This window comes from Microchirus variegatus (assembly GCF_963457635.1).
Source record: "Microchirus variegatus genome assembly, chromosome: 2".
NCBI classification, from domain to species: domain Eukaryota; kingdom Metazoa; phylum Chordata; class Actinopteri; order Pleuronectiformes; family Soleidae; genus Microchirus; species Microchirus variegatus.
In genome coordinates, this window is record NC_139803.1 from 28,167,680 (window position 1) to 28,190,849 (window position 23,170).

At 39.0% G+C, this 23,170-nt stretch overlaps 1 protein-coding gene across 1 annotated transcript; it reads right to left on the reverse strand.

The window, feature by feature from the left end:
* Positions 1-15,702: 15,702 nt before the first annotated feature.
* slc3a2a (solute carrier family 3 member 2a) lies at positions 15,703-21,871 on the reverse strand. The gene is made up of 11 exons (XM_083885872.1): positions 21,795-21,871; positions 20,570-20,778; positions 20,181-20,365; positions 19,033-19,206; positions 18,797-18,891; positions 18,576-18,712; positions 17,912-18,021; positions 17,177-17,379; positions 17,004-17,081; positions 16,443-16,662; positions 15,703-16,341 (listed from the first exon to the last, which is right to left on the reverse strand). Exons 2-11 carry the CDS (start codon positions 20,761-20,763, stop codon positions 16,190-16,192), a joined length of 1,548 nt encoding a protein of 515 aa, XP_083741998.1. The 5' UTR covers positions 20,764-20,778; positions 21,795-21,871; the 3' UTR covers positions 15,703-16,189.
* Positions 21,872-23,170: the final 1,299 nt, after the last annotated feature.

The window sequence follows — 23,170 nt, forward strand, 5'->3', positions numbered from 1 at the left end:
GTAAGGCACTACCTTATCTGCTGCCCCATTATTTAGGCCCGAAAGGTGAGAGGAATTGCAGGGAAGATGGAGGGATGGAGTATTCAGTGGACAGAGGCCTCTGAGTGGATGGAGAGAGGAAGGACGATGGGATGGCGACATGAGGAATGTTGACTCGGGAGATTGAAGGATGTCACGTGGGACTGGGAGAGAATGACAGGGAAGGTAGGAAAGTTAAGCAGAAAAGTGAGTAAAATCATGTTTGTGAATATAGCAGATTAAAGCAGAACTATGCAGGAATTTAATTTAACAGCTTCTGAGTAATGGTGATGGTTAAATGTCGCGGGGAGATTGGGTTCTGACTCCACTCTCCCTAATGTCTTTCGAAGTCTGGGGTCTCATGAGAAACACAATTTGCTTTACAACACTACACACACACCCTAGCCAGGTGCGTTCTTGCTGTTGCACGTGTATCTTTGGATTAAACTCTGTTCTCTATGAATGGATGTGTATTTGCACTTTCATTTCTCAATATTTGCTATAGTTACTTCACCCCCACGGAGTGAGAGTGAAGTATTGTTTTTGGCGGCTCTGTATGTTTGTTTGTGCTTCCACACTTGCACTTGTCACTATGACCAGCAGAGGGTGCCAGATGCTTGTTGCGTGAATGAAGTGAAGTCTGCCATCTCTGATTGCCTTGTTGTTTGTCTTTGAACGATGTATGTTGCTGGTTAGCTTGCTAGCAGAGATTTTAATGCACATGGCCATCCATAGAGAGGATAAAGCAGTGTTACATGGTGAAAAATATGTACTCCTTAACTGTAGGGGGAGCTCCATAGAGAAAAAGGGGAAAAACCGACCAGACTTCCGCTTTAAATAAGATAAATTATTAGTTTTACAACCAAAGTTACAGCAAACTTGTATCAGTCTAATATTCATTCTCTAACTGTTCACAAAAGTGCACACAACACAACAACGGTCATATTACCATAGTCGGCACCGTGGGGAGACCTAAGATTGCCCTCATCGCTGCTTGGGTCACATGGCGACTGTGAAAAGCAGTGTGACAGCATGGGGAACTTCCACATCATCCCAGAGGAGATAACAGATGGGAGAGACTGGAGGCGGGAATTAAAAAACTGGAGCGTACCAAGGGATTCCTCCCCCTGGAAAACCGAATGTCCACTCCCTCCAACTGAGCCGAGGGAGTCCATTTTGGAGGGTGAATGAGGAGGAGGGGGCAGAGGTGTGGGGGGTGGACTGAGGACTGAAGACATCATGTGGGAGGACGTGGGAGGAGAAGGGAAAGGCGGAAGAGAGGGGTGATTTGGTGAGGAGTAGGGGAGCAGGTGGGAGTCCGAATCAAAACCACAGCTTTGTCGCGACTTGACCAATCCAGGACTTTCTCCTCTGCTTGCTCCAAATTCCCAGATCTGTCCTGAGGAATCTTCACCGTGGATCATGGGGAACATTTTCTTTCTTTGAGAGAGGAAAGCCTCAGAGAATGAGTCCAGTTTCTGAGTGTACGTGCCACTGCTGATGGTGATGGGTGATCTCTGTGGTGGACATGTCGAAGCCAGAGTAATAATGTCGGGTTCTCCTCTCCACCTCCCTTCTGTCTGAGTGTAAGGAGGAACATTGAGCCAGGGACCCTCAGAATCTACTGCTTGATTCTGATCTTCACCTGAACCACAGCGAGACCCATAGTCTTCTTCTCTTCCTAAATAATGATCACTCCCTCTTGAGTCTGTCCTACGATAATCTGCACTGTCGTTGAAGCCCCCTGCAGCACTTCTGCTGTAGGAAGAAGTTTGTTTAGTTAAGTGGCTAACATTAGCCTCCCTGTTGTAGACAATTTCTCTTTTGCCATCCCAACTAACCCGTGCATAATTATTATAGTTTGTGCCTAGTTTTTGCCTTAGTCCTTCACTGCTTCCACAATTCAGGGTGTAAGAAGAGCCATTTGTAATACCGTAGCAATCACCTTTACGATAAAAATCATCTGCAGTGCTATCGCAGCTCTCACCGTCCTCCCAATCATCTTCTTTTTTGCCACCACCGTACCAAGTATCCACAAAATGGCTGCCTGAACCGCCGTCTCTCTCAAGATGGCCTCTCAAGCTACCATCTTCATCCAAACCGCTACCACTTATGCTTTGGAATCCTCTATCATTTTCACTGCTCCTCCTTCTTGCCCCAGAAGACCTGGCTAAATCTGGGAAGGACACTGCAGATTCCTCCTCTCTGCTTCCATACTGCTTCAGGGGGTCCAGGTCGAGCTGATATCCCACCTCTGGGCTCTGAAGGCTGGGCAAGGTGAGGTGAAAGGATGGGCGGTGGTGATGGTGGTGGAGGTTTGGGAAGGGCTGGGTGGATGAATGATCGTCCATGACTGCTCGCTTGCTTGGTTTGGCTAATGTGACTTGAGGAAAACACATGAAACACAGTGTAAGTATCAACACATATTACACTGCACCTCACAGTATTAGCAGCAGAGAACAGATTCTGTGACCCATCAGCTTCTTTACATTGTTGCTTGATTTTCACAAGGACGAAACACTGAGGTCCACCATGTGACCTCAGTGTTTCGTCCTCTAACCCCACAGTGGTTAGAGGACGAAACACTGAGGTCACATGGTGGAACAGTGGTTAGAGGTGTTGCCTTGCAGCAAAAAGACCCAGGTTCCTGACCCAGTCGGAACAAGTTTGCATGTTCACCCTGTGTTAAGGATGTACACTGCTTTTTGCCCTATGTCAGATGGGATTGGCAACAACAACCCTGTGACCATCATGTAGTGGACAATGAATGAATGAATGAATCATTGAATGAATCAATCAATAAATGAATCAATGAATCAAGGAATGACTAAAAATGTTAGGAGTCAATTACAATTGACAACAAGTTAAACTGGAAATCACACATAAGTCATGGGTCATCAATCAGAAATAACTGACTTTTTAGGGAACCAAAACTCCAGAACGTTTACCTGCGTAATTGAAGATGACACAATGAGGGAATAGCCCACACCACTCCTGTATAACTGTATAAAGCTAAAAAAAAATTGGATGCCAAGTTTCCAGTTATTTGAAATGTGATATATTCGATATAACCTAAGAGGAACTTTACCTGTGAAATACTTGCTCTGAAAATGTTTAAACATATATAGTCAACTATAGTTGAGTTAATGGATATCTTTTATAAATGGGACTGACAATATTAATGTCATAATTTATCTTTTGTTACTAAACTAACCATGTTTTTTATGGTGTGTATTTTATATAGCAAAGTGGGTCACAGAATCTGACAAGTCACCTCCTGCAGACTCCTGCAGCATCGACACGTCAGATCTCTGTCAAACTGATTGTCATAAAACTACTTTGGAACAAACGGATGATTTTGTTTTTACACCTGTGTAAAAGTGTTGTATGACGACTTGTGATGTGTGCTTAAAATTAATTTTACATTATTTTAAACCACAAACGATTCAGTTGTCAACTAAAATTATAAGCTTTTTTTTATATTTCTTTTTAATCAAAGTCAGTTTAGCAGTTTGTGTTTAATGCACGTTCTCATGAACGTGGAGCACAGACTATCTTGACGGATGTAAAATGATTAAGAGAGATAAGATGAGGCCTTTACCAAAATCCAAACTGCTGCAATCCAAACACTGACAACAAATAGTTAAATTCATTTTTTTTTTTTAAAAGGAAGAAAAGAACATAAGTCGGTAGAAATTCACTCGGAGCACATTCACATTTACATATATGGTGCTGCATTCAACTTTAAGCCTTTACAGGTTTTTCTTTCGTCTTTTGAAACCACATTCTGCTCTAAAAAGGAAAACGAATGAGTCAGAAAGAGAAAGAAAGAACGAGTGAAGGAAGATGAGATGAAGACAGATGCACTGTATATACGTTTTGAGGTTTTGTCTTTTTTACCCGTCCTTGGTGCTTAGTTTCCTTTTCACATGTGTTCGTCCTCTGTTGTTTTGGGGCTCTGGTTGTTGTTGTTCTTCTGATTTTCTTCATCTTTCTTTTGGATGTTTTTTATTTGCTCTTTGTTCAGACTTAAAAATGTCTTCCCTCCTGAGTTTCAGCCTGTCACTTAGTCTACCTATCTTCCTCTATCTCTCGCTCACACTCACTTACACACACGGACTGTCAATTTCACACTCACACTCACACACACTTGCAGGTGTCATAGGGGACCAGTGATGTTACCTCTCTGCCTTTTCGTCGTCGTGGTAACCACATCCTGAGGAAACAAATGCTGACGGATCTCCCTCCTTTCAGCTATCTTTATCTCTCTGCCCGCCCCCCCCCCCCCCTCATCTTTCTCTCTCTTTCCATCACTTGGCCCTGTCTTTTCCTTTTACTCTAACTTTGTTTTCTCCTGTCCCATCTTGTACTTTTTATCTCTTCCTTCATTCATCTTTGTTTTTTTTTTGCACTGTGCTTTTTCCTGTCTTCCATCCCAGCTTTGACTCTCTGCTTCCTTTGCACTTCCCTTGTTCTCCCGTGTATTCATGCTTAAAGAGGTATATGATCATCTAGAACTTTTTTTTAAATCTGCATTTGAAAACACTTTTTACACTTTTTTTCTCTCTCCATACATTGGACGTGTACGCCTGTGTGAATGTGTGTGGCCACATACAGTACGGTTGTAAGTGTGTGTGTGCATTTGTGTGAAGGTTTGTGTTGCGGAGGAGTATAGATGTTTACCAGATCAAGATTCTCTGGCTGAGTCAGCTGACAGGAAGCGAGAGAGAACGAAACAGGAAGGAAGACGACGACAAAAAACGAAGAGGTTCAGGGAACCCTCTCAACACACTGCACAGCTCCGCCTACTCGCTCGCCCACCCACTCGCCTACCACACACACACACACACACACAGTAAACCAACATACCAAATGACCTTGCCTTCGCCTTCATTATATCATATAATATATAACCCACTCAAAACCTCAAACATGACCACTTTCTGTCCATAAGTCAGTGAGCAGTTTCATTAACCGTTGACGCCCACACACACACACACACACACACAGAGAGAGAGAGAGAGAAGAAATACACATTTTCCCCAATATTTTAGGGCTGAGGTTATGTCCAAGAATTCATACTGTAGTCTTTTCTACAGTCATTTGAAGCTTCAGACAGTAAAGATATATGTTATGCTATGTATGTTCTAAAATGACTATTTTAAGACATAAGTATAGCAACTTCACAGAACTGTTAACATTAGTAGAGGATACGTTAGGGCAGATTCATTCTTTCGGTAGGTGCTGCTGTGCCAATCTCTGCTGACATAGTTCACAAAACATGGACATTAGAATTCTGAGCTTTTATTCTGAAAAACTGATTCAAAGAGATTCTGTGGCTTGAGATGGCCATTATTTTTATCTTAAGACAGCTCAAAAAAAAAAATTATCTGACTGACAACGTTTTAAGACACTCGGTGGCTAATTTTTGTTACTTTTTTCAAACCAGTTTCAAAACATTTACTAAATTTGTCTTTTTTGTACAAGATTGGATACTTTAGATAAGAAGAAATAAAGAAGAAAAAAGGTTTGGTAGAAAAAAGAAAAGAGAAAATCAGGTTTTGCCTGAAGAGATGATGTAATTGTAAAACATACTTATATATAGTATAGTATATTACTAGTGTTTCAAAAGTGGTATTAGTGGTCTCATGTGGAGGATAAAGTGGTCAAAGATGGGTGAGGGAGGTATTAGTGGTGTGTTGTAAGGACATTTTGGGAAAGTTAAAGCAACTTTTTGGGGCTGACGGCTGGGTCATGGGGGTAGAATTGAGTTTAGGTTAGGTTTAGGTTAAAGGTGAGGCATTTAGTTGTGATGGTTAAGGTTAAGGTAAGGGGCTCGGGAATGCGTTAGGTCTATGAGTGTCCTCATTAAGGATGCTGTGCGAGAATGTCTTTGTGTGTGTGTTATAAAGTGGAAAGACAACTCATAGCTGGAAACGAATAATACATAAGCTCCAGAATTTGACAAAAATCTCATTGGAATGATAAAACAGAAAAAGAAAATCATATTTCTATGGCTGCCTCAAAATAGTAATGCGTATTTGTAATTCGTAATGCGTATTTGCCAGCCATAGAAAAACACACTACACGTCTATTTGTTTATTTATTCATGTAATTCATTAATTAAATGAGGCATATATAACGTGGTGATTGGATCCAAAATCAGCAAACAATTATACATTTATTAGCAATGTGTCCAGCATCATAAAGATGCACATGAATCTATGTTTGCAGTTTGGGGCATCAATCCTTTACTTATCAGAGTCACAAAGTAGTATTTTAATATATTCAATAATTATGTTCTGAGAAGATTTTTTTAATAAGGGAAGAATTAAGTATTTTGCGAACACTTTTTTGGATGCCTTTGGCGTCCTCCTGGTAACTGTCTCTATGACATGTGTCTGCTGTGTGTATTTAATTTGCATACGCTCGCGTTTGATGCACGGAACGCTGAGGAAACAGCCGACTAAAAACATGTTAATGAGAGGATGTGTAGAGGAAGATGAGTGTAGACGAGTACGTACGGGGGAGACGCTTCTCTGGTTTTCTCTCAAATTCACCTTAAAAACCCGCGGGAGCAGAGGAGGGGGAAAAGCGGTGAGCACTTCTGGACTTTTTTCCCCCCACCCGAGTCTCTCCACTTGCCCTCTGTCACTGTAAAAAGAAAAAGAAAGAAATTAAACCGCAAAATGACGTGAAGGTTATTTTTTACTGAAAATAAGCTTTTTGTTCAAAAAAGGTGAGCCGATATTCAATCGCCTGTCACAGTTTTTCTGAATGAGTTCAGTCAATCTCAGTTTCAACATCCACATTGAGGCGTGTGTATAAAGGTGTAACATCACCTTTAAAGCAGGTTTCTATAATCAAAATACACAAGCAGAAGTACTTCCAATGTGTGTGTCCCTGGAAGTAAAAGAGCAGATTTTTAAAGAAAGGTGGCCTGGTCCTTTAACTCAATTTTATACAAACATTTGAAGCAAAAAAGCTAAATTAATCTAAATTAATAGATTCTACATAAAAGAGAGCATTGTAAAAGTGAGCAATAATGAGCAGAAAAGGTTGTAGATGGAGTGTAATAGTGTAATATTTTAAATATACCTGATTTTCATTTTGATGCAGATTATTTTGTTTCAATTCATGCATAAAAGCAACAATTCTTTGACTGCCTGCCGTCGCCTGTACAACAGACGCTGCACCATAAAGACGTCTGCTTCTTTCATGTAAAAATCAGTGACTTCACACAGTGAAGTGCATCACTTGAATAGATCTGTGAAAATGCAGCATGGGACTATAATTACGTAATGTAAAGCTGTTCTGAAGCATTTATCCTTGTTCTCGCCTTACTGGAGAGAAACGTCCACTTTTTCAAATGTTACAACAGCTATCCAGCATAGTTTTGGGCAAATGGCTGGTTCTTTAAGTACACTTGATATGCAACATTTGCAGATTAACGCTAATTAACATAATTTTTATGTACTGTGACTGCGACTACTCTAAGCACAAACACAACATGCAGCTGGTAAAGCATGATATTACCAATCTCTTACCTATATATCAATCTCTCATGACTGAAATATAATGTGTTTGTATATATGTATATATATATATATATATATATACATACATACATACATGTGTAAATGCAAAAGGACTTAATTCAGATTACAATGATCCATTAAAGTAAAGGTTGATTCAGGCAAGTGAAGGTCAGCATATTGTCTTTTGTATAACATAATATGGTTAATAAGTAACTAAGTAAATCCTAAAATACACTAAATTACATTGGATTTGGAAAAACAGATTATGATTATGATAATACCATAATAATGTCCATTAACATACTATAGGATTACAATTAAAACTATTGGCAGCGACGCATCGCTATACTATAATACTAACAATGAGAAGTAGAAGAAAATGTGTGATGACATCAAATCTTTTGCATAATAATTGTTCACATTTTTCTTGAGATGAAAAAGAAAACCTTGAACAGTTTCAGTGATTAAAGTAACAGCAACTTCAATTTCATTTTTTTCATCTCTGTTATTATTTCTAGCCTAAACATGTAATAATCATACCCGTTTTTTTTATTTTCTCGAAACTTTCCTTAACGTTAACCAGTTCATATTTCAAATGAGGCTCAGAAGAAACGCTGAAGGATTTGTTTGGTAAGCACATCATTATTATTATTATTAGCCTGGTTACATAAACCTGGTGAAAACAAGCAGTGATTGAAAAATAATCAGTGCATTCAAATTAATTATAACCAACAGTGGGAAGACAAAGCACCATACAGTCATATCGACCCACATTTGCTCTGATACTGCATTGACATTAATATGTAATTATATGTCTTTTGACTGATGTGTGCATTACTACAGTATAAAAAAGGACAGTGAGGTTGACCGAGACAAAAAGGACAGAAATAAAAGACTTCAAAATGTGATTTTGGAGAGTAAAAGTGAAAAATAATAGCAGCAAAAGTAGGTGCAAATATTAAAAATATACTAAAAGAGTACACAAGTATTTACTCCTTTGATTTGATAAAATCACGTGTCAAACTCAAGGCCTACGGCCCACATTCGGCCCGTCAGATACAGTACAAGTCTTTGCTGCTCCTCCATTGACACACTTTTCAAGTTAAGTTATGTGGAAATATTTGAAAAGACAGAGCCGTAACCAGAGGGTGTTATATCATCTATATTTTGCTCTTCGTCTTTGAGCTTTTTACATCTTCTAAACATCATTGAGTACAGCAAATTACTGGCTATTCTACCTGAATACAGCATTGGAAATCAGGTGGAAATAATTGCATTACTATATTGCTGATTTCAGTGGAAACTCATTCATAGATTTCAGCAATATTTGACCTCCTTTGTACATCTTCATGTAACTGAAACAGTAGTCCAATGTTGATATTTAGCCCTTCTGAGACTATTCCATGGGCAAATCAATGAATCGTATTTTATGAAAACACTATCCATTGCGTACTCTAATGTATCTTAAAATCCTTCATTTCAAATTAGATCTCTCATTTGTTCTTTTATTTAATCAATAAGCTTACTTTGATCTGAATTTTATATTATCTAACCTGGTCTGGCCCTTGATTTGGACACAGTTTTTCATTTCGGCCCCCTCTGAAATTGACGTTGAATCATGTGTCTGCGTCTGATAGCATTTCTAGCTATGATGAGTGGGTTTTTAGGTTGCGCATTCACCATCTACACATAAACCATTGTCCATGGTCTGCAATTAAGAAACAACAATCAGGGAGACAACACAAGGACACTTTTACATTGTTACGACTCCCGTCACTGACATCTTGGGGAAAAGCTAACAGCTAACCAGTGAGACAGGCCGGTCATCGTTCGTCCAACAACTGCTATGGAGCTACAGGTATCCACAGATGAAAACAGCGGAGACACTGCACACAACAAATGTTTTCCGGATGTCGTACCAGCCACAGCTTTCAGCTGAAGTTACACAACGTAACGTCTGAAGTCATGTTTGTCTCCACACATGTAGGGAATAAGAGAGGAAGCTTTTCATTAGGCCTTTTCGAATCAAGATTACAAACAACTGGCAAAGAGAGGGTGCAACTGAATCATTCTAGTTTTGCCTGTTCTGTATTCTATTTGAAGTTATCATCCTTGCATTATAGTATACGCTGATGACATCTCATGCTTGCAATGTAACTGCAAAACACAAATCGTAATATGCCAGAAAAATTGCACGTACTTTCACCCTGTCCTCCACAACAAATACAACCTGTATATGCTGATGATATCTCATCATATGATGCATCTTGTCCTAATTTCTATAACACAGCAAACCAAACGTAATATGTGAGAAAAATCTCAATTTGTTCAACCCTACTTTCTATCCTCCACAAGAAAATGCACATGAGCAACAACACACAATACTATTTAACCAGTTTGAGGTGTAGCAGGGCCCTGGAAAGTTTCCGAAACATAAGTGTAATTTCTTTAAATCTGTTTTCATTGCATCAGACACTATATCCCATGTCAATCATTTATAATCACATTATATCTAGAGATCTTTTAGATAGTATGGAGGCCCATACATAAGTAAAGACTTAAAGTCAATTTAGGATGATATGAATGAAAATATTGTCAAAATTCCACTTTTTGTTTTTGATTCGCCGCCTATAGCTGGCGCAGACACGTGGCACATTTTACTTCACAGTCTCAGACATGAGGGTGGCTGTTGCCCCCGTTCTGTCTCCAGATGTCAAAGGAGGTCATGAAACAGAAGGAGGACAAAAATAACAACAGCGATACGTTTGTTCAATGTTGCCCCGTCGGTTGGAATAGACCAAACACTAGAAACACCTCGGATGACCACACCATGAAGCAGAATTAAGATTTACACAATTTATTTCAACTAAAATTCAACATTATCACTGGAGTTGCAGAAATGTGAGTTTCGGATAAGTGTATAGTGGCATCACACTATTATCAAAGTGTTTTTTGGACAATGAGGCTCAGAATTGATGTATGAATTTGAAGATTATTTTCCAAAACATTTACTGCACATTCAAGCAGAGGGACTTTAATGTTTAATGCAAACCTACTTATTGGCTCAATTGAAAAATAAATACCATCAGGTAAACATGTCTGCAGTGCAACAGGTTTAAGAGGAGTCAGAGAATGCTAATCATTTCCAGTTACCGCTGGGTAAAGTTACATTTTCCACCAGCCTTTTTGTGTTCCACATTAAAAAAAAACATACAAAAGAAATGGGAAATGTATTTCTTACCTGTTCATTCAATTTGTCATGGTTTGAAGAGATGTGTCGATGAAATGCGTGTGTGTGTGTGTGTGTGTGTAGTCTGCTGGGAGGTACACGTGTTTGCGAGTGCATGTGTGTGTGTGTGTGAGAGAGAGAGACGGCCAATCAAAGAGAGAGAAAGAGAGAGGAAGTTTCACCAATGATGATCGGCCGCTGTCACTCTTTCGGTTGATCTTTCAGCCTTTCATCCACCTTGTCATAACACCTCTCTCTCTCTCTCTCTGTGTGTGTATGTGTGTGTGTGTGTGTGTGTGTGTGTGTGTGTGTGTGTGTAGCTGTGTCATAGTGATGCTGGAAACATGAAAAAAATCACCCTCGTGTGGGGCTTCAACCTCATACACATACATGCAGACACTTTCAGTCTGACTGATTTTCTTTTTCTACTATCTTCATATGTAATTGTATGTTTTCACACACACACACACACACACACACACACACACACACACACCTATTTGCACAGCTATACTTCTTGGGACACGGCATTGACCTCTATCCTTTTGGAAGAGTCTAAACAAATGACTTACACTAATCTTAACCTAACCACACTTCTAATCATAGCCATACGCTTACCCACTTTTCACAAATGAGGTTCTGCCTCAGCAGGACCAGGTTTTGGTCTCCACGTGGACCACTGGTCCTGTGACTATGCCAGAAAAGGTCCTAAAGAGGAAACAAATACAAGTAAACACACAAGAATAATTACATGCAAGGTCAAGGTTTGCGTCATAAATTTACTTTCAGGCCAGATATTTGCAAAAAAATTGTTTATCACTTTGCAAAAAAGAAAATCCTCAGACTAAAAACCTTTAAAAGCTTATATTATATTAAATAATTTGTTGTTTATTCTCTTTCTTTCTAAGAGTTAGACAAGAAACCCCATTTAGTCTGGATGCTAAATGTAACAGTTTGAAGCAACTGCTAGCATCCTGTTAGCTTAATGCAAAGATAGAGTGTGGAATAAAAAACTTCAAAAAGTTGCTTATATTTGTTGTTGTTTATTCTCTTTCTTACTAACAGTTAGATAATAAAAGGCAATTATGTCTGGATGCTGAAAGTAACAGTTTGAAGCTACGAATGACATTGGGATGTTAAATGTAAATGTTTGACGCCACTGCTAGCAACCTGTTAGCTTAGCACAAAGGATAGAGGGGAATCAGATTAGCCATATAACAATTGCCTCCCATCAGTTTTAAAGGTAATTTAACTAACACATTCCCAAACTGTGGTACAACAACAACAAAAACAACAACAACATGATTTGCAAACAGCCTAGTTGATTCTCTTTAAACTGGAATACATACAGTCACTCACATTGCCAAAAAATATGCATAAGCTATCCTCAGAATTACTCAAAATTGGAAAAAAATTCCTGCTCATTATTAAGGTTTGTCCCACTCCCCGAACAAAGTATGCTTTCACTGCATTTTAAACTAAACATACCTTGAGTGTATAGGGGCTTCAGCATTAGTGACAGAGGAGTTGTCAGGATCAGTTGATGTGCACCAGGAAGAACAAGGTTTTCTTACTGCTTATTCAAAGGTCTTCAAACTAACCACCTTTAGAGGAGGTATATGTACACTTTTGACATTTAAAGGGTCAGTGTGTAACATGTAGAAGGACGTATTGGCGTTAAACTGAAAGCTTACTATGCAAACAAAGAAAAGCTACATCCTTTCTGGGATGCGAGGGCCACCGTAGTATAAATAAATACAAATAAATAGAGTATAAATTGTAGCACAAAGTGCTTTACACAATGAAATTGTCCCTAAACCTCCAAGAAGACACTGAAAGAGCAACAAAACAGGAAACATCCAACTCACAGAGGAAACACTGAGGTTGTATTCAGTCCATAGAATAAAATAAAATTTAAAACACAGGTAGAAAAATAATACATAAACTGTTGCACCCCTGCTCTCGGAGCCTGGATGTGTACCGAACTGATGATGTTTTCTGACTCGTACAAGCGACTGTATAAAAGTAACTCAAAATAAAAGGTAATGTATTGAAATAAGAGCAAAGGAAGTAAAATAAACAGAGAGAAACAAAGTATTAAAGGAAGATAAGACGAATAAAAAAAAACAACGATATTTATACCTTAAATAGTGTTTTGTGGTACACAGTGGTTATCCCTTGAACATAAGCAATAATAGTTCATCACAATACCTTAGAGCAGGGCTTGCTCAAACACACCTGATTCAAATTAATAGCTCGTTATCAGGCTTCAGCAGAGCTTACTGACGAGCTCATAATTTGAATCAGGTGTGTTTGAACATTGAAACATGTAAAATATGGAGGACAGTGGCTCCCCAGGACCAGGAGTGAGAAACCCTGCCTTAGAGTCTTGACGATTGTACACAAGCTGTACACAATAATGTACAAGCTTTATAGTTTTTTTTAAAGATAGATATTAATGACCCTCTGAACAAAGTCTTATCCTGTTAGAGCACATGTGTCAAACTCAAGGCCACGCAGTTACCTCGCCCATAAAAGAAATAAACAAATTAAATGAAGAATTTGAAAACACGGAGGCCGAACGCTTTAGACATCTTGTAAAAATGATAGCGTACAGCATATAATTGGCTATGACGAATGTGCGTGCTGTTCTACTGGAATACAGCAGAGGAAATCGGATGGGAAATTGCATTACTATACTCCTGATTTTAATGGAAAATCATTAATCTTTTTTTTTTAACTGCTCTTCTACATTTGTGTTATTTTGCAAGTACTCCAACGGATGTGTATATAACTGAAACAGCCTTCTGAAGCTATTCCATGTGTAAATCAATTCCATTGCTTTCAGTAAAATATCTTAATGTGACACATGTCATTTCAAATCCCCGATTTGTTTCTTTCTTTAATCTATAAGCTTTGTTCTGATGCATGTTTTATATTATTTGATCTCGTCAAGCTCTTAACTTCTATATAGTTTTTGTTTCCGGCCCTATGTATATTTGACTTCTTTACTGAAGTGCATATATTACTTTATTATATGCACCTTCATTGATACTTTGGATATGCAACTGTAACTCTAAATGATTGGATTATTTTATATTGTAAATGTAGGGGGAAGAGGGTGGTGGATTCTTATAACTAGTCATTTATCCACACTGTCTCTGCATGATTTATTAGTTGAGCCTTGATGAAAAGGATCCATTTTAAAACTACAGCTTCACTCTGATGCACTGACATCAGTCCATTGACAAAAGTCATTGGGAAGCTTGACGCTCAGAAACAAGGCAAATCAGTCTATTGACTACTACCTTGTAATCGACTACTGCTGAGATGCCATTGAAAAAGGCAGAAAATTAAAGCTCAAACTCTAACTCCAGATGTTGCATTGCGTTCACTGCAAGAGAAAAAGTGTTTTTCAGAATTCTACAGCTCACAGAGAGAGGGAAATGTGGTCGTGAAGTTGTCATAACAACTGCAAGTCATTTTCATGAAGCTGTCTGTTAAATGGTCGTCAATCTTCAGCTTTCAGCGGGCAGAGGGCTTTTCATGATAGTGTGACAGGTTACAGTAGATTACACTGCAGTGTCAAACATGAAGCCGATGAAAGGTCATGTCTCATGTTGGTGATGTAAAAGGCGTAAATGTGTGTGTGTCAGACTCAGACTGAGAGTCAGTCATGAGTGTGCACTGTGGTGGGTGAGGCGGTGGTTGGGTTTCGTAGCGGCGTGGGGGTGAGCGTGGAGGTGCTGAGACGGGCTCGGATTCCCGGTATCATTAACATCAAACCTCCCCTGTGACGGCGGCCCTGTATTGTCCCAAGACCCTGAAACCTGTGCTGAGAATTTACTCAGCTTTCTGGTGTTAAAAGGGACTGTTTGACATTTTCGAATGTTGAAAGAAAGGTTTCAAGTGCTTTTCTTTTTGTAAAATGGACAGGATTTACGTTGTGCATAAGTTAATAATACAACTAAATGACATAGTTTTATACTTTGTACATCCAGATTCAGTTGACAAGTATTTTTATAATCAGATTATATATGATAATTTTGTTGAAAAAAATGTTTTATCAGGAATGATCAAAATCAGAGCAAACTATCCTAATAAAATCACTTTTTTTTATTAAAGCATTAATGCTATGAGCAGCATTAGCCTAAAATTGCACTTAAAACCCTGGGAGTAAGGAAAGAAAAGTCCAGAAGCCTATTGTAAGTAAATATCATAAATATTCAAAATCATTTGTGAAAAGCAGTACAAATATAAAAAAGTAAAAGGTAAATAAGTGGATTTAACATTGATTATATACTGCCAAAAGAATAGGCTCCATGTAATCTAATCGAGGGGAGTTAATATACAATATATAATGAAAATGAACTATTCTCAGTGATCAAATTTGCATCATAAATACATATCTCTCTTTTCCTCAATTTACTTTGCTTTTCTGTCACACAAAGACTGGCAGCCACTAAAGAGATTTAAGAAGCAAATTATCATTATCATCATATAGAAAACATAATCAAAACACCTACAGTACTTTTTAAAATGAAGTGCAGGTAAATAACACATAATTTACATATCCCCAGTTGTTCTGCCAATTTTGATTTTTAATCGCTCCTAGTCAATAAGAGACTTAGAGAATAAAACACATTTGAACATGTGACATTTAATGAAAGGGGGTTTACAACAATAGGTAGGTGTATGACCCATTTAGTGGGAAAAAAATCTTGTATAAAAACTTATCTCAAGATGGTTATAAAATAAAGACGTACTTCCTCTGTTAGCATCTGTGACATACTTTTGCACACCTGTCGGCGCTGAAAATACCAAACGTCTTATCTGATAGCATCCCCCGATAATGAGAATGACAAAGACGCGTGCACAGGAGTCAGTACAGAACGTTGTTTTGTTTATTCACTTCCAATTCACTTCACATGACAGATTGGAGTTACTTGCAGCAATTGTTTTCTCAAATTCTTAAAATACATCAAACCAAGTCACCAAATTGAGCCTTTTTTTTTTATTTTGTCATCCAGTAGACGTAAAAAAGAAAAAACTAAAATACTGGTAAAAAAAGAAAAAAAAAGACCACGCCCACAGAACAAGAATGGAATGTCTTTCTGGATAATAAAAGAAACAACAATAAAAGATCAGCGCTGAACAAAATGTTTAACTGATCAGTGAATGTCTGGGGTGGCTGCATCTATTCACAGAAATGTTTTAAAAAATAATAAAAAAAACTGACATTCTGCAAATGTGACCAAATATGTGTATGTTCTGCCTGAATAAAGTGAGAGAGTCTGGCCCTGTTTGTTCCTTCTCAATATGCCAATTTACTTCTAGACACTGTGAGTCTCAACTTCTTTTATGCCGAGTCTGTAGACAACATTCGTAGAGTTTGGTGCCATCTCTAGGCTACGTAAGGGAAATGCAGCAGGACGGCTTGTCCAGGTCCTAGAGTGATTTTATCCAACTCTACTGTGGAGTCTTCAGTAAACTCGATTGTGGAGTTTAAGCCGGCCGTCAGCTTCACCGTGGCCGACGTTGGCAGCTCTACTCCCTCTGCAGGAACAATGATCATGGTGTAAGAAATGTCAGACAACTAGATATGACCATCTTAGCTAGATTAAATTAAAATCATTCAAAATATTAAATAAATATACCTGTAGGTGCCAGTGTGAGTTTGAGTGCCTCGGGTGCTTCTCCCCAGTTGACAGCTGTTATAAATCTCTCACTCTGGTCCCACACGCGGAGGAAAGAGAGGGAAGACGCTGAAGAGTAGAGAGGGTAGTAGTCGCCATGGAGGAGTGAGCGCTCTTTGCCTCGGAGGTCGCTGAGGGATTTGAACCACTTCATCACGGCAACGTATTCCTTCCGTGTCTCCTGGAAATTCGACGAGCAAAACAAATGTCATTGTTTCGTTTGTGTTTCTGACACTACTATACTACGGGAGCTGTTTCATGTAAAACGCATAGAGGAAAATCACTCCAATCATTGTTCATGTATACGTGGGCGTTCTGCACACAACTTAATGGATAAAAAATGGCAGAGCTGGAGCCAAAAAAAGAGACACACATCATGTAAATGACGTGGCGTTCATTTTCACTACAAATGAATCGTCTTCTTCTAATACTATTTCCAGACAATCTGAAAACTCAGAGCATCACAATTTATTTTTATATCCATGTAAGCAGGGATGTTGTTGCAGTTAAACACCATCTTACCTCAGCTGCCGCATCAGCTGCTTCTCCTTCAGCAGGCTCCTTCTCAGTGTCCCAAACCATCTTAGGATTCTTTTCACCCTATGAAAAACAAGGCAGTTAAGAAAACAGTAAGGCTTCCTTACAGCTGAGAGGTTGTCGGTCCTGTGCTGCTCTACGGCCGTGTCGATGCTAACCTGTTGGGCTTGAAGTCCGATTTCATCCCCGTAGGTAAACACAGGAGTTCCGGGCATGGTGAACAGCAGCAGCTGGTAGAGACGGATCAGGGACGGGGTCGTTGCCAGTTTAGACAGCTGTTCCCATCTGGCAGCACCGAGACCCCAGGCCAGGCTTCTCTGCTGGGAGTGAAGGGTGTCCATGGCATCGATGCGCTCCACACCTGCACACATTCAGGTGAAACGATTAGCGTATACAAAAAACACAACAAATAAAGGACATGTTTTTATTTGTTTATTCGTTTGCTGGATTCAGAATGGACACAAAGCAGAAGCTATGGCCCACATTCATGTGCTGGATAAAGGTACATATAACTGACTGTATATAAAAAAGGATGTTGGAAAGTGATAGCCAAAACAGCAGGAAGAAAACACCAGGTAGGCACCATGGGGTAACCCTACTGGTTGCAATAAGTTTGAATGGAAAAAAGAACAAAATGTTCTTGATTTTAAAATGTCGCCAAATGTTTCTCTGCGCATTAAATTGCCTCAATAGCTAGTTTTTGATCTTCAATAGAATGTGACATCAAATTCTAAGTTGTAAATTACCTACCATTTAGAGACAAATCACAGCACATACGGACACCAGTGTGATTGATAGTTCAAATGGTGTCTGGTTGGAGATTGTGATTTTGAACAGCTTGAAAAACGAAGAGGATGGGTGAGGCCTTAATAACGAGGACACGTAAAACCAACCTCTGTTGTTGCTGCTGAGCAGGTCTGACAAGATGAGGTCTACACCAGTCGTGTTGACCAGACGAGACACTTCTGCAGGTGAGACGCCTGTCGCTACGCCCATCAAGACCCTGGGGAGAGACAATTAGTCACATTAGCAACATACAGTATATACAAAGCAGTGAAAGCAATAGTTTCGACTGCAAAAAGGTGTTGCTGCTTTAAAAAGGATTCGATTTTGAGTTCAATCTGCACACAGAATTCTGACATTATCTCAAAACACCTTCCTGGTAGAAAAGTACATTGTGTCATTTCTCTGATTCTCCACAAGGTGTCACCCTAATGACTGTAAAGTGCTGGCCTGTGGTTGCCTCTCTTGTTGACCTCCCTGACCTCCACCCACTGCTCCCTGCAGCACTGGAATGCATCTCCTCTTTCTCTCATGAAACAACAAACCTGCCTGCTGACATTTTCCTGATGCTTTGACATTTACTTTCAGAGAAATTGAGAAGCTTCAAATTATTCCTGTCTGAGATTAAAAATGAAAGAAAATTTCCTACAGAGGAATCTTCAGGAAATTAGTTTTCCCCTTTCCCCAAGTCTACCCAACAGAACACCGTGTTCCTGCACAGTATCTACTTATGGGGGACCCTACAGAAGTAAAACAATGGCAGGCATTAGTTACCCCTTCTTGGTGCCCTCAGTGTTGTTGCCCTGGACAACAGCTTGAAGCGCTGACCATTCAGGACTGTTGGCAGCAACAGTGAAGTCTGAGAACTTGATGCCATCAACATCCAAACTCATCCAATATTCTGCTGCAGCCTGTGGGAGAACATGAGCACTTTAGCTTCACGAAAAATAAAACAGTAAATAAGGGTCACAGCATCGTTAATGCGCGTCTCTTACCGTGACTTTCTCCATCACATTAGCAGTGCTGTCACCAGTGAACCATGAAGATGACCCATTGTAGTTTGGAGTAAGGTCAAGAACTATAGACATGCCTAAAATAATAAATAAATAAATAAATTCAAACATCCATTTAGATCATGGTCATATTTTGAGAATTGTGCAGCCATTTTCAAAATCCTACAAAATATGAATCCCAGAGCAGATTCCAGATCATGCTCCGAGATGATCCCTACCCTTCTTGTGGGCCTTTTCGATCACGGCGACCAGTTCTTTCTCTTTTCCCTGGCTTGGGTCGATGGTTTTAAGTTCTAGGGTGGCGGGGTTATCGCTCTGAACGGTGTGAAGAGGACCAAGAATGAGGCCTTTCACCTTCAACTGGTTTATGGCATCCAACTTTGCCTCAGCTCCTACAGACACAGGAGGGGAAATCAACAGTTCAGTGTGATGTTTACAATGGACAGGGGGACGCCTGTGTGAGAAACTGTAGCAGGGTCAAAGGGTTGGGAAAAGAGGGCAACAACAAAGTAAAAAAAAATTAAGGAGAGAAAAAGCATTCGGGTGAATTTTCGCTGCTCTCGTGTGAATAGCTCCCTCCACACACTCTGCTGGTAATGTGAAATCTGAGTACAAGAAGGTCCTTCATGTGAAAGCACACAGTCACATGGGGCTTTAGGAATTCTGCCCAAGGCTTCTTGGAAATCCTAGAACTCCGGTGTAATTCATTTTGAGAACAGTACCATCTGTCTTTACTTCTTTCCTTTTCAAATAATGTTCACGGTTTAAAAATAAATTTGTTCAGCCTCTTTTGAGAGACTTTAAGAATGTCATCGAAATGTGATCTGTACACCACTTGAAGGACAGTGTTCCTGAACCTTAACCCTAAACCTAAGAAGAAGAGATATGAAAAAAAATGACTTTAGACTTTGAGTCACAGTGTCAGCCTAGTCAGCAGTTTGACATCTTGCCAGCTGAGCAAAGCCACATACAGAAACCCAAGACATTGTCATGAGACTTAACCTGCGTAACCACATTAGCAAAGTAGTACTTAGTGAATAATCTCTAAATCTTATTTTGGGAAGCAGCGTGACACTGTGAACAAGAATAGAACATGAAAACAGCAGGTATTAAAAAAAGAATATTGTGCATTAGAAGCACTGGACAAATAGAATTAGTTGCATTAAATAGGGCTACAATTATTAATTGATTATTAATCTAATATTAAATGAATTGCCAACTTTATTGGCCAGAATATTTTCTGGTTTCTTTGCTACATATAACAAAGACATCATTAATACTGAATCATTAATCATTTTGGTTTGTTGGCAAAAACAAGACAATTGAGACCATCTGGGAGATACCAAGCTACATGTTTTCATTGTACCTTTAATTCCATCAGAGAAAGCTTCAAGGTCAGGGACCTGGTACAGTGGTCCTTCGTTCCACCAATGCATCTCGGGGATGGGTTTGCAGCGAGGAGCCTGGACAATGATCACGATGGCTCCAGCCAGCATGCCGACCCAGCCCAGCCAGAACAGGATGAGCAGCACCCAACGGGTCCTCACCCATCTGCAGAAATGAATGAAACTCATTAGATATGGGATGATATACAGTTTCATCACGCAGCGCCAGAAACACATTCAAAATAAGTCAAATGTTTTAGGTACGCATTAGTGACGCAAGTTCAACCGTATCAGGAAATATAGACATTTGTTTATTGCCCAAAAACGATTAAAAGAATTAATAGCATTTCTGTTAGACAGTTGTTCTTACCCAGCAGTACCAGCGACCCTTATCAGCTCCTCTTTGGAGAGGCCGGTGAACGCCACCTCATCATCGGGACTCTTCAGCTTGACACTGCCATTTTTCTCTCCTCCGGACGGTTGGCCATCTGTCATTGGCTGCTTCTCAGGATCCAGCTCATTGAGCTCCACGTCCTTCATGTCGATCTCTGTCTCCTTAGTCATGGTTTAATCTGATGTCTTGATAGTAGCAGAGGACAAAAAAGAAAATTCACATACTGTAAATGGATTACAGACTGCAATAAAATTAACAGAACAGGAAAAGTCACCATAACAAGTGAGTAATGACTACTTGGACCAAATAGAGTGCAGAAAGCAACAAAGAGCTCGGGGGGGGGGGGGGGGGGGGGGGGGGGAGTCAGTTTGAGGGTTGTTTTTTTTAAACCATAAACCATTTTTAAGTTTTTAAGCTTCTTGAATGGTTTGCGGTTTGGAAAATAATATTCAGTCGCAGCCGTAGCACAGATACAATTATCACAGATGTGTGTCTTACAGCAGATACCATCTGTAACGTTACAATACTACCTTAGTCTTTACCCTACGTTTCTTATCATTGTTCTTGGTGTCAAATGTCAATGATCATCGGCAGTGTTGTGTTACTGCATTTTTAAGTACTACTCCCTGCCGGATGCCTCCAGTTTGTCTGAAAACATTTAGTAGTGGTGTTAAATAACATCAGGAATTTTACTTGCTTTGCCTTGATATTAATTGTCCTTTGCTTTCATGTTTATTATTACTATAACTATGATTATTCTTCTCATTGTCGTACCTTTGTAGTCAGACGGTCGTAATATTTTATTTATCTCGGTTTTTATCTCACTTATATCCTTCCCTACAGTCGTCTGATGAAACAACAGCAGCTTCTTACACGGGGAATCAACAGGCGGAAACAACGTAACCTCCACAATAAGAGTTGGCTAGCAAGAACAATAATAACTCAGAAACTCGAATATATTTCCCACTTTTTGTTCGAATGTGCGCATTAAAATACTTTTTTAAATTAGTTTTACGACGGTTTGAAATGTCTGGTGTTTTTTTCCGAATTTTCGAGGAAGATGAAACGAAACCGTCGACACATCGTCACGAGCGAAGCCACGAGGCACACGAACGGCACCAGCTTCGTCCCTCCTTCGTATTAGACTTTAAAAACGAGTGTAAAACTTCAAAGACAAAGTGAATGTAAAATATTATATTACCTGTAAAACAAGATAGACTCCGTCCTCGTCCCTGCGCTTATTTCCGCGTCGCTAACGTTAGTGTTGCTCGGTTAATCTGATTACTCTGGAGGTTCTCTCTGTATTTGTACTCGCCCGTTTCTCTGCCTACAATGGGCGGAGCAAACCCCCGAAACACGCCCCTCCCCCTCTATATTTAACTATAGGAAAGCTGAACAAACAAGTAAACTAGGGCTGTTCATAAAAGATGAATCTGATGACTTTATCGATTAATCGATCAGATGTTAAGTTTGTAAAATTCTGGAATCTGTGTTTCCCAAACCTGGAAATGATGAGGTTCACAAATGTCTTGTTTTGTCCACACATACCAAAATGAATCACGTTTAACAATTTATTTATTGTGTAGAGCAAAGATTCACATTTTTTAAAAATCAGAAAAGACACTAACCAACTGTCAAACAAATAAACAACTAAACAGCCTAACTAAAACCACCATTTCCCTTATTTTAAACTAATCAAAAACTATAAATCGATGTTCCCCACCACTTAATGTTGAAGGTATCATATGTTCTGCACATTGTCATGTTTGTGTCTGCATTCACACAGTCAGTTGCAGTGCTTGTACATATAATAATTTTAAAAAAAAACGTATTTTCTGACATCTGTTCATTGATTTCAACAGAACAAACACAAAAAATGTATAATATGCATCCAAAATAGGGCTAATATAAAAGCCAATATAGCATGTTAAAAGATATACAACAATGTAGAAAAAGCTCCAACTTCACTATCATGTTCCAGATACTTTAAATTAGAATAAAATTAAATAAAAATTAAAAATAATAATAAAAAATAAAAAATAAGGTTTTTGCACACACACCAATTACTGATCAGGAATTTGACCACCATATGTATAAGTACATATATAAAGTTCCAGTTTGTGAAATTAAGGTTAAATCATTGTCATTTGACAGAAAATCCGTGTGCAAACAACCACTATGACCACTATGTTTTTAAAGAAGCCCAAAATGAACAAAAATTAAAAAAAATTGACATCTGGTGCTAAATGAAGGCTACATATATTCTCCAACACATTACATTTGACACACTGTACCTTTAATTGTTAGTCAAAACTAATAGAATCAGTGTGGTGCAGCTCTAGTGGGTATGATTACTACAATACAGTATATGTGTATATAATGGTTTTACTGGTTGCCCACCGTGTCCATGTCTCTTTTAAAAAGTTGACGCTTTATCTCAAAGTTAAATAAAAGTAGTTAGAAAATAAAAAATAAAAGTGCAATTTAAGACATTTGAAACACCAGCTTCAAAATACGGGTCTGTATGTCATGTGTCTGCTGATCAGCTTAAAGAATTTACTCTCCTGAATCATTTGA

Bases quoted from the DNA above. Each gene is read 5' to 3' on its own strand.
- slc3a2a (XM_083885872.1), bottom strand. From the start codon at position 20,763: ATGACTAAGGAGACAGAGATCGACATGAAGGACGTGGAGCTCAATGAG. The intron at 17,380-17,911 runs GTTGGTTTTACG...GAATGTGTGCAG, and splicing joins GCTCAGCAGCAACAACAGAG to GTGTGGAGCGCATCGATGCC. The intron at 16,663-17,003 runs GTAAGATGGTGT...TCGAATTTCCAG, and splicing joins CAGCTGATGCGGCAGCTGAG to GAGACACGGAAGGAATACGT.